Source organism: Zingiber officinale, chromosome 7A (assembly GCF_018446385.1).
Source record: "Zingiber officinale cultivar Zhangliang chromosome 7A, Zo_v1.1, whole genome shotgun sequence".
Taxonomy (NCBI): domain Eukaryota; kingdom Viridiplantae; phylum Streptophyta; class Magnoliopsida; order Zingiberales; family Zingiberaceae; genus Zingiber; species Zingiber officinale.
The window spans coordinates 5,703,295-5,713,971 of record NC_055998.1 but is presented as its reverse complement, the minus strand read 5'-3'; the positions used below and the strand labels follow the sequence as shown (position 1 = coordinate 5,713,971).

Sequence of the window (10,677 nt, the reverse complement as noted above, 5' to 3'; positions counted from 1 at the left end):
AATATTGAACCCCAAAACACTTTTAGTTAAGTTGTGCCTGTATTTATTGCTCAAACGTCGACTTGTTCTCAATCATTCTGAGTGTGTCAAAATGGCTTGACCGGATCGATCATAGCCCAGCCCAATATACCCATTTATGTGACCCTAAAATAAAATTAGATTATTAACTTATTTATACTCGACCATTATTTCCTATGTGTTGTTTACATCATTAAAAAATAAGTAAAATGACAAAAAGAGAGATCGAAGGAGCCATGAAATATGCAACTTCACTCTTTTTGCATGGCCACTATTCCTAGGCTTTCTTTGCTCTCTGCTTTTGCAAGTGATTCAGAAAATACACTGGTGTATAAATACATTCCGGCCCTCCAAAGAGATACAGAAAAAGAAGAAAAAATGGGAGAGGGGAAGGCTAGAAAGATAACTTTTGTATGTATGCATGATTCATTAAAAAAAAAAATGTTCTGTTCTATCTTCCTATCCGCTGTTCTTGCCGCGATAAGTATGATCTCTGGTCATCTATTAACTCCATCGAACAGTCTGATTTAGATTGCGAGCATCATTCCTAAGCAGCATCAACTGTGCTCTAAGACTGGACTCTTCCACCTGTTTAAGAGTACAAAAATGGATAAGAATGGAATACTTGTCGAGGGCTTAAAATAGATATATCCAACTGATCAGATCCTACAAGTAAAAACATATAAATTTCCACAGCCAATCGCATAAAGTAACTTTCTGCAGTATGCTTATTGTTGCTATATGAAATACATTATTGGAACAGTTCGAATTCCAGATAGATATACTTTGTACAGGTTAGGTTCCATGATTGCATTAACCATGATAAAGCTGATTCTGAATATACAACATGATAAAGCTGAAAAAAGGGTTTACTAGTCCAACTGGATGATACCAAATGGGCTGGTGGCTACTCGTCCATAGTAAATTTCCAAGACAAATTCTTTGAGAATACCAGTCTTACCTCACATTGTTACCCATTTTTCAACACTTCAATATTACTTCTTTTACTTTTTTTGATATATGATATCAAGTAACAACTAACCACTTTTTTGTTTAGATGCCAGTCAACATTAGAATTTCTATATATGTTTTTCTTGTGATTCAACGTAATTGTTTCTGATTAAAATTTGCTGCTGGAGAACTATTCTTGTGAGTGTAATATACTATAAAGCAAAAATCAGGTTAGAAACATGTAGAAAGGTATGAATCAACATTAACCTGTATTGCTGCAGCAGAAGTTAGTAACTCTCTGCATTCATCAAGCATGAATTTTTCTTTTGCTGTGACAGCATCAAGTTCAGAAAGTTGGGACTTTGTACATTCTATCTAGTAATCATGAAATCCAAATAAAAAGTCAGCGTCAAGCCCACAATTACTAAAAAATCAACCTAAAATAAAGTATTGCTACTCTCAGACCAAATACAAACAAGTTCAAGAAGAAAAGTTGTAGTCTAGGCTGAATGTTACTTTCATCTCCAGCAATTTGAGAGCACAAGCATCATCAGAAAATACTTGACTTTGTAGATTTCAAAACTTAAGATCGTCAGAAATTAAGGACATTGATCATATTGGAAGAGTCCGATCTAAAAAAAATGAAGATCGAGATGATTTTAAATAAGCTGCCAGAAAAGAAAATAATGTATTTTCTACCAAATGTGACGGAATACATGCATATGCTGAGGGCTAACGCTGCATTTACTTCAGTCTATGATAAATAACTAGCTAGTTAACCTTTTGAAGTCTTTCAAATGTCATAGTTCAGTGCATATGGGAACTTGTTTATATAAAGGATTTATTTTTATTTATCATAAAGGCTTACGTAAATTAAACTTAACGCATCCACTTCTTGCTTATTTGGCTTTGTACAAACAATGTAAAATAATACAGGAGTGTTCAGTTATTTTTCCTATGTTTACCACAAACAGAAAAGATTCATGTATGTGAAAAATGCACAGATCTTCCGGGTCGGAAAGGAAGAGGTATTGCCCAGGAACTTCGAGATCCTCAGTGGTAAATATGCAAGTAAAACACATTGTTTGAGATAATTGGCGATGAATTTCACCTTAGATAATAAACGAAAAATAGAGGAGCCGATAGCATGCAACATATCAACTGCCGAACTAACAGCATTCTTCATATCAATTACATCTGCCTGTACAATAGAGGCAAATATTTGATTGACAAAGAGTTAGAGACATGCCAAAAATTCATATAAAAGAAAACAAAAGTATATACCAATTATTACCAGACCAAATCCTTGGTTGAACCAATATTGAAATCCTTGATACTACAAATTATCAAATGAAAATGTATTATCACTGTATAAATACCTTTGCTCCTTCCATCACTGGAAGGCGTAGAATGCTTGTGTTAAGAGCTTCAATCGCCACAGACAAATAGCTACAGTGTTCCTTTTCTAATGCGGCCCACTGTTCAAGAGACATCATCTACAAAATTTTCCAAAAAGGAAAACTTAAGAAATTAATTAATGTAGTAAAACTATTGTATGAGAAAATTAGCATGTCTAAGATAATAAAATAATGTGCCGAATATCTGGCTTATACTACAAGTGAAACAATCTTTGGAAACACGAGAAGCTACGAAGAAAAAGCTAGATCAGGTTTGTGTTTGAGGGAATTATTGTACCTCACGGTTCCAGCAAGAGGTTTTCATGACCACCTCCCCCTGGCTTTTTCTAGTTCATTTTGCAGTGGTTTAAGCCACTTCCAATGTTGATGCTTTATACTTTTTTCCCCTATTCATGTCTACTTTTTTTTTTTAATTTCCTCAAGCTTACAACAGAAAATGCATGATTGGAAACTTTACAAAGCAAGCACAATTAACCAACAGTATTGTTCCAAATTAACATCCCTCAACACTTAACAGAGCACATTATCAAGTCAGCAGATTGTTTCTTTACTGCACCATCTGCTGCAGTCAATTCACCATGTATCTGCAACAAAATGATCTCCTTCACATGCAAATTAAAATGATGGAATCTTCCTCAATTGAAGGGAGAAGTCCGTAGTGCGAATTAAATGCGGGTGAGATGAACATGGAGTGTTAGTTGTTTTGCTCAAGGCATAGGAAGTCTAAGAGGAACACCATGAAAATTTGAATTTCATGGATATTTGATGATGCAAAAGTTGAAAGAATAAGGCATGCTTCTGCAAACAAGAGTTTAGAGCGACTTTGAAAAGCTTATCAACCCACTAGATCATATAAACCTATTTATTAGTTCCAACCAATGATGTGGAACTAATCTAGCTTCCGACACTTGTATTTTTTTTCTTTTCAATAATTGAAGGCATGATAAGCCTTATCACTCCATCTAGTCATTCAATTTGAGCTGTTCCATTACATAAATTTAATTGTATGATAGATTTAGTATTCATTCTTGCAAATCCAGGTTTCAAATAACCGAAGACAATAACCATACACATTCAATTTCTAGGATAGTAGAAAGCAAAAAATCCCAAAGAAAAGTAGGATTTGAGAAAGCAAAACCAAAGAACTTAATGAGTAATATCTAACCTGTCCCATCAAAATAACACCTAATTTCATCTCCTGCTGCAACTGCTGCACATCAATCCTTTTCATGAGGACCGAATTACGCAAGATTGAGATACTATTCCAAACACTTCGAAGAACATTCTGTATGAGATGATCAAAAACAGAGTAACCATGTTACACAAGTATGCCGATCATGGTAGTTTTGGTACAAAGAAATAGGGATGTAGAACAAAAAAAGTTTCAATTAAACTAGTCTCCTTTTGAACTCTTCAACAGGGGAAATTTTTTGCATGTCATGGAAACTAAGAGAATAGATTATTAAGGAAAGCATAATACTGCATCTTTTTTCATTTTGCATTATCTCAAAAAAAAATTATGGTCAGTGTATGATAATCACCAAAAAAACAAGAAAGCGTTAAAGTTTACAATAACTATGCATAACAAATTCAAGCGAAAAAATTACACATAATCTGAAACAATCATGATGCAGTTAGTATTTTACCCTTACAACGTCATCCACACTAGAATAATGTGGCTGAAAAATAGTTGGCCGAGTTACCTATAGTGCAAAGCTATATATGAGAAATGTTTATAAGATTATATCATGTGTACCCAAATCCCTACCTCTGTCCCCGTCCTTTGAATTGATAATGTCTCATTTGTTTGGGCATTAATAAAGCGCCACTGCAAACTTGTACTATACAGCAACTTTAGTTGATGAGCATCTTCTATGTCACTTGCACCCAATTTTTCTCTTTGCCCATAAGATTTGCACTTAAAGATGGAGGATGTGCCACCCAGTGTGTTAGTAACATTGCTTGACAATGACACTGGAGTAGATGCTCTCATCCTCAAAGGACTCAGCATACTCCTAGATGTAGATGTTGATAAAACTTTACTTGGTGATGAAGGGCACAGCAAACCTGGGATGATTGATGACCGAGTACTTGACAATGAAGAGTGCCGCGAACCTGGGTTGACTGCTGACTGAGTCCTTGGTGATGAAGGGCGCCACAGACTTGGGATGGATGATGACTGAGTACTAGTTGAATGTGTCATAGATGAGGATCTCATTGTACCTTGAGATGGAGAATTCACAAATGGTTTGCCATTTTGTTCCAGTCTTCCACCTTCATCATTAAATGACTGCTCAGCTGCATTAGATAGTGAGATCTCGGGATGTCTGGATGCACTACTGGATGTGAGGTCTGTCTTATTAGAGGAAATCCTTTGTGAGGCAACTCTCCTAGCAGATCTACTTACCTTATCAGAAAGATCCACACTTCCATTTGCAGATAGCCTCCCGCCCATCATGGAAGGCCACCGATGTCGATCTATAACCTTAGTGTTTGAGTTTTCTCGTGGTGTTAAATTCTCTAATTGGTTAGATGTGTTTCTTCCTCTTAGAGGAGTCCTCTTTCTCTCAGATACCACATTTGATGGTGAATTAATTGATTTCACTGATGAGGATTTTGCAACCAGCTTTTCTCTCTTGCTAACTGAAACTGCAAGAGATTCTGACTGGAAAGAAGAAGATAGGCTTCGGATTGAAGGCCACAAGCCATCAAGAGCCTTGTTGTTGGGTAATTGTCTTGCGGTATTGTGAACTTCTGTAACAACATCTCGTACTGGAGTTGCTGACCTAGAAGATGGGGATGATGGAGTAGAAGGCCTAGATAGGGAAGGCCGTGCAGAAATATTTGATGAAGGGGTTCCTGCTCTTCTCCTCTCAGCTGATTGAGATCGTTTAGGCATTGGCACCCAGGGTGCAGGGGTCGTGTGACTGTGACTGCCAATTGGAGAGGAGAATCGTCTTGGTGTACTGGAAGTTGATACAGTTGAAGAAATACCATTCATGTACCTAGAAGCAACATTCCAGGGCTTTTGCGTGCTGTGGATGACATCATTCTTCTCTGGAGACAAAAATGCTAACCTGGGATTATCTTCAGTCCGAATGGGCTTCGTCTTTGCTGTTGCCCCAAGGGGCTCAACTTTACATGTATCCATCAAGTGCTGTCTTCAAATGAAACTACATTGATGATGGCAGCACCACCATAACCATAAATCTGTCACAAAAAGGTTCTACATCAGCTATTTGAAGTCATAGATAAGCAAAACAAAAAAGAACAGCAGTTCAGTACCCTTGTCTTTCTTGCCAAAATGGTGGTTATTTGGATTAAGCGATACAAGATTACAAAGGGAACACATGAACAATTATAAGAAAATCTGCAGTTGAGAGGATCATTCAAGGAGATTTAAGATAAAAGCCCACACCAAATTTATTTGGAATATAGTAGATCAAACTAAAATTTTCAGTATATAAACTGAGCCGTAGAGAACGAGAGTATTGCGGCAGAAAGAGAGTAAGTGCAAGGAACACTCGAAAGAAGATTAGCAAAACACATGGAGATAAAGCTAAGAAGCCGTGCCCAACATGGAAGATCTTATGTATGCTTGCCATTGTCAACAAGACACGCTAATTCGTTAATAAAACAAAACAAAACAAAGAGAGAAGAAAAATAATGGAAACACAAGTAAGATATGGGAAAACGAAGTTTCACCTGCAGACTGGTCGTGATTCGAGGAAATCCAACTACGCGGAGGGGACGGAGCTTTTTAGGGTTTTCGGAACAACCACTCGTGTCCTTAAAGGCGGAAAAATTAAGAGCTGAATATAAACAAACCCAACAAAAATCAGTTTTTGTTTCTTACACAACAGTCTGTTCCTACTCTTATCTAGTTTTTAATTAGAAACAAACGGATTTGATCAATCCGAGACAACAACAAAAATTAAAAAGGCAAAATAAACAAACAAACAAACAACGAATACGCACTCAAGAATCCTGATTCGTGCCGCACATTGGGATGAGGGAAATTGCAAGGTGTACTGGCGGAGGACACAGACTCCGACAAAATCGAGATGACTACAAAAGAAATAGGGCGAAAAATATATGAAAAATTATCGTACAAGAGAAGGGAAAGTCGGGGTTTTGGTGCGTTTTCCTGTTGGAATCCGGAGGAGGAAGAGAGAAGAGAAGAGGGTGGGAAGGCGTTTCGGTTGGGAAGGGCGTTGAAGTCGAAGGTGGGAATCTTCCCACGATTTACGTTGTCATTACACATCGCATGGAATGCGTTAGAAGAAACGAAAAAACTTGAGTTTCCCTTCTGGTTTTATTGTCGACGGCAGCCTTTTCTATTGGATTTGCCAAAGAAAATCAATCAATCGCTAAATTGAGCAGGATGGAGAATTAAATGGGTTGGAAACGGTAAGAAAATAATATTAAAAAAGAATTCGAGGAGGCCGGTTTCGGTCGCGGTCGGTGAGCGACGTCTTCTTCGTGCCTAGTGGGGCGGACTTTACGAACGAGATTGAAGCCACGCGGCTCTCTCTCATGTCCCAGTCAAGAGACCGAACGCGCAGGAAAGTGATCACCATTGGTCATTGTCGCTCGCAGGTGGGACCCAGTCGATAATGTGGTTCAGGGGGTAGGGAAGGAGTCGAACTGCTTTTGTGTGTACGAACAATTAGGGTCCCACGATGCTTAACGAATGTTCTACTGACACTATCTATGGTGTTTCAAGAGCTCTGCTGCTGATGTGGCAAGAGAAAGGAGCAATTCCTTTGTTTTAGTTTTTTTTAAAAAAAAATTAAAATGAAAAATCATTTTAATTATATATATATATATATATTATATTATAACAGTAAATTAAAAAAATATCTTTAATCACAATGTTAACTTTACATGTAATCCTCATATTAAAAAAAAAAAAATGTATTTTCACTCTTTGCAAGTAAAGTTTTATTTACTTCAATTATCTCATGTAAATATCGTTATCTAATTTTTTAGATAAAAAGTCTAAAAATGAATATAATACTCCTTAAATTCAGTACTTTAATTAAAATTGAGTATATCTTCTATCAAAACTGTCACTTATATTTTTTTAGATATAAAAAGTCTAAAATGGATATAATTTTTATTAAATTCAACACTTTAAATTAGGATCAAGTATATTTTTTTATCAAATTAAACATAACTTTCTAATTGTCCTTCAGATGTTTTAGGTACAAAAAATCTAAAAAATATATAATTACTCTTAAATCCAGCGCTTTAAACTATAATCGAGTATATTTTCTATCAAAATTGTCCCTCATATTTTTTATGTACAAAAGTCTAAAAATGGGTACAATTCCTATTAAATTCAGCACTTTAAATTAGAATTAATTATACTTTCTATCAAATTGAGTACAACTATTTTCCTACTTAATATAATTTCTTCTAAATTCAACATCATTTAAAAGAAAATCTAGTATATTTTTTATCTAATTGAATATCATTTAAATAAAATCTAATATATTTTCCATCCAATTGAGATGGGAAAAAATTCGTGCTCAATTTGATAGAAAATATACTAGATTCTAGTTTAATTTGCTGAATTTAAGAAGAATTATACTTATTTTAAAAATTTTTATACCTAAAAATATCAGAGGTAATTAGATAAATTAATGTTTATTATATTTAACTAGAGAGTGAAAATAAAGATTTTTATCAAGGGGATTACATGTAAAAATTTATTTATGATTAGGGACTATATATAACTTTTCTCATGTTATAATGCACATGGTATCATATGTGATTGATAGGGTGGCCACATGGCAATAGAAGTGGCCCTCCATTGCACATCCCTCCATGTTTATATATTATTAGGTTATTTATTTTTCTTTCTGGATGATCTAGTAGCTAGCACATAAGATATTATCATAATCAGGTCTGAGATTTAAATTTTGACATAGTTGAAATAAATACCTCTTTCTGACGAAGACATTAAAGACGAGTGAATCATCTTTTATCAACATGGTCAAACTGTTTGGTATTGCCCGTGTCTAATGTTATTATTGTATATTTATATATTTCAAATTCAATTTATTTTACCAGGAAGGCATAGCATAGTTTTATAACTATAAAAGGGGATGTTAATAATTTAAACTCTACACGACATTTTAAATGATAAAAAAATTGGGATAAACTCATATTATTAGAATGTTTCTGAGGTAACATTAATTAATAAATAATTTTATATATATATATATATATATATAACAACTGGGTTAGATAAAGTTAGGTTGGATCATCTCATATATCAATGTAAGAGATGACTTGAAGATTAACTCAGGTATTATATTTTTTTCTTCTAAATAATATTTTTGGGCTGAGCATGATAAAGAGGGAAAGGGGACCAAGTTGATCTCTTCGTAATGAACAACTTTATCTAACTTAATTTTTTAGATAAAAAATAAAATTATTTATTAACTAATATTAGGTCAACAAAAATATAGCACCTGTCAAAAAGATGATTCGCTCACCCCCAGTACCCCTCGTCAACCCGTCCTTAGGTCACACGGAGGAGGTAAATCACGGGTGACTACTAGTCATTAATGCAAATGGCCAAGACACGGGGGAGGTTATGTTCGGTCACGCCGAGTTTCGACCTCAAGACCTCATGTGGCAACACCCTATGTCTTAACCATCGCACCGCCCCGAGAGGACTCTTCTATGCTCAACCACGTCACAAGTATATAAAATAATAATTAGAATTTAATGTTCCTCCGTATTATCTAGTAGAGGTCATCTATGTGGCCTCCTCATGATGATACAGTGATTAAACATGAGATATTATCATATAAGATTTTAGAGTTAAAATTTAAAGTATCTGAGCAGGTCTTCTTTTATATCTTGGCAGTCTACGCTAATAACTAATAGTCACTATTTATCTTTTCCATATTGACGAAAACACTAGAGATAAACAAATCATCTTTTTTACCCATGTCTAACTCAAAATCATGATTAAAATTCTAATAAACCTTCTCCTTTTTGTTAAACACAACCCACAAGTTATTCTGTCTTGAGTATCAAACACAACCCACTAAACACCGCATTCAGATGTCCCTGATTTATGGAATTAAAGAGGTGAAGTTAACCATGGTTATCAAGATCACACTTTTTCATCTACTCACTCAGGTAATTCACAAATTATGAGAGATAAAGTTCCCAAATTTAGGATCCGACCATACACATTCAATATAGGTCCCAAATTTAGGATTTAAGGTGGCGGGGTGGAAAGTGGAAATTTTAGGATTAAATTAGAGACCGAATTTAAATTTGTTCGACAACCGAAGTTAAATTTGGTCACTAATTTAGCGGTTGAAATTTAATTTGGTCGCTGTTCTAATTTCCAAAAACGCTGACTCCTCCGCCAAAGTCCTAATCACATGCTCCCTCCCTCTCTCCCTCCGCCGATCCCGATCTTTCCCTGCTCTCCTCTCCTCTCCTCTTCAGCGACGATGTGATCTCCTCCTGTGTGAGCTCCTCTCCGGCGACGGTAACTTTCTCTATTTTCCCTTCTCTATTTTGTCGCCGATCTTGTCTCCTCTTCTCGCCACCGCCTCAAGCCGCGTGGCTGGCGTGCCTCGGCCCTAGCAGCGAGGCTGGCTGTGAGCTCGGACGGCCGCGGCCAAGCTCGCAACCTCAACCCTAACCGCACCCAAGGATGGCCTCAGTTGGACCGGCCGCCAGCCAAACTTGTAGCTTCAACCCTGGCAACTGCCAAAGATGGTCTCAGCTGGGGCGACCTCATTTGGGCCCGCCGTGGCTTGACTGGCTATGGATTAGCTTTGTTGTGACTATTACCTTCACAATTAATGATTTTTTTTTGCTACATTAAACTTATCTAATCGTAATTGTTAGATGATTCAAGGCATGCTTGAGTAGAAGAAATACTTATGCTTTTTTATGATGTGTTGGGATTGATTCTTTTAATTCATTGCCTCAAGCATGGCTCGACTCCAACTTCCTTGCTTGATTGCTATCGAATATCCATGGCTAATCATCAAATTCGAGTAAATATTTACCAGCCCAATCATTCTGCTAGTGGCATTGTTGGATTTGATTAGATTTCATAAAGTTAAAAAAAAACAATCAAATTTGAATGCACATTAATTAATGGTTAACTGAGTAATTAAAGTATTCCTTAGGTGATTAATTGAAAGATATTAATTTGAATAGGATATGATCCAGTGGTAAGATGGGCCCCACCCGGGAGAAGGTCATGGCCACGTGGGAGGGCAGGATTGAGGCAGTCAACGTTCCT

At 36.1% G+C, this 10,677-nt stretch overlaps 1 protein-coding gene across 4 annotated transcripts; it reads right to left on the bottom strand.

The window, feature by feature from the left end:
* Positions 1-249: 249 nt before the first annotated feature.
* On the bottom strand, positions 250-6,775 carry LOC122000832 (AUGMIN subunit 8-like). Of its 4 annotated transcripts, none has more exons than XM_042555301.1 (9): positions 6,366-6,770; positions 6,093-6,199; positions 5,673-5,757; positions 4,156-5,597; positions 3,553-3,672; positions 2,349-2,465; positions 2,081-2,170; positions 1,237-1,344; positions 250-606 (listed from the first exon to the last, which is right to left on the bottom strand). In XM_042555301.1, exons 4-9 carry the CDS (start codon positions 5,536-5,538, stop codon positions 523-525), a joined length of 1,902 nt encoding a protein of 633 aa, XP_042411235.1. In that variant the 5' UTR covers positions 5,539-5,597; positions 5,673-5,757; positions 6,093-6,199; positions 6,366-6,770; the 3' UTR covers positions 250-522. The 4 variants fall into 4 exon arrangements, with proteins under 4 accessions (XP_042411235.1, XP_042411236.1, XP_042411237.1 ...); XM_042555302.1 differs by lacking the exon at positions 5,673-5,757 and having other exon boundaries at positions 4,156-5,320; positions 5,393-5,597; XM_042555303.1 differs by lacking the exon at positions 5,673-5,757 and having other exon boundaries at positions 1,237-1,340; positions 6,366-6,775.
* Positions 6,776-10,677: the final 3,902 nt, after the last annotated feature.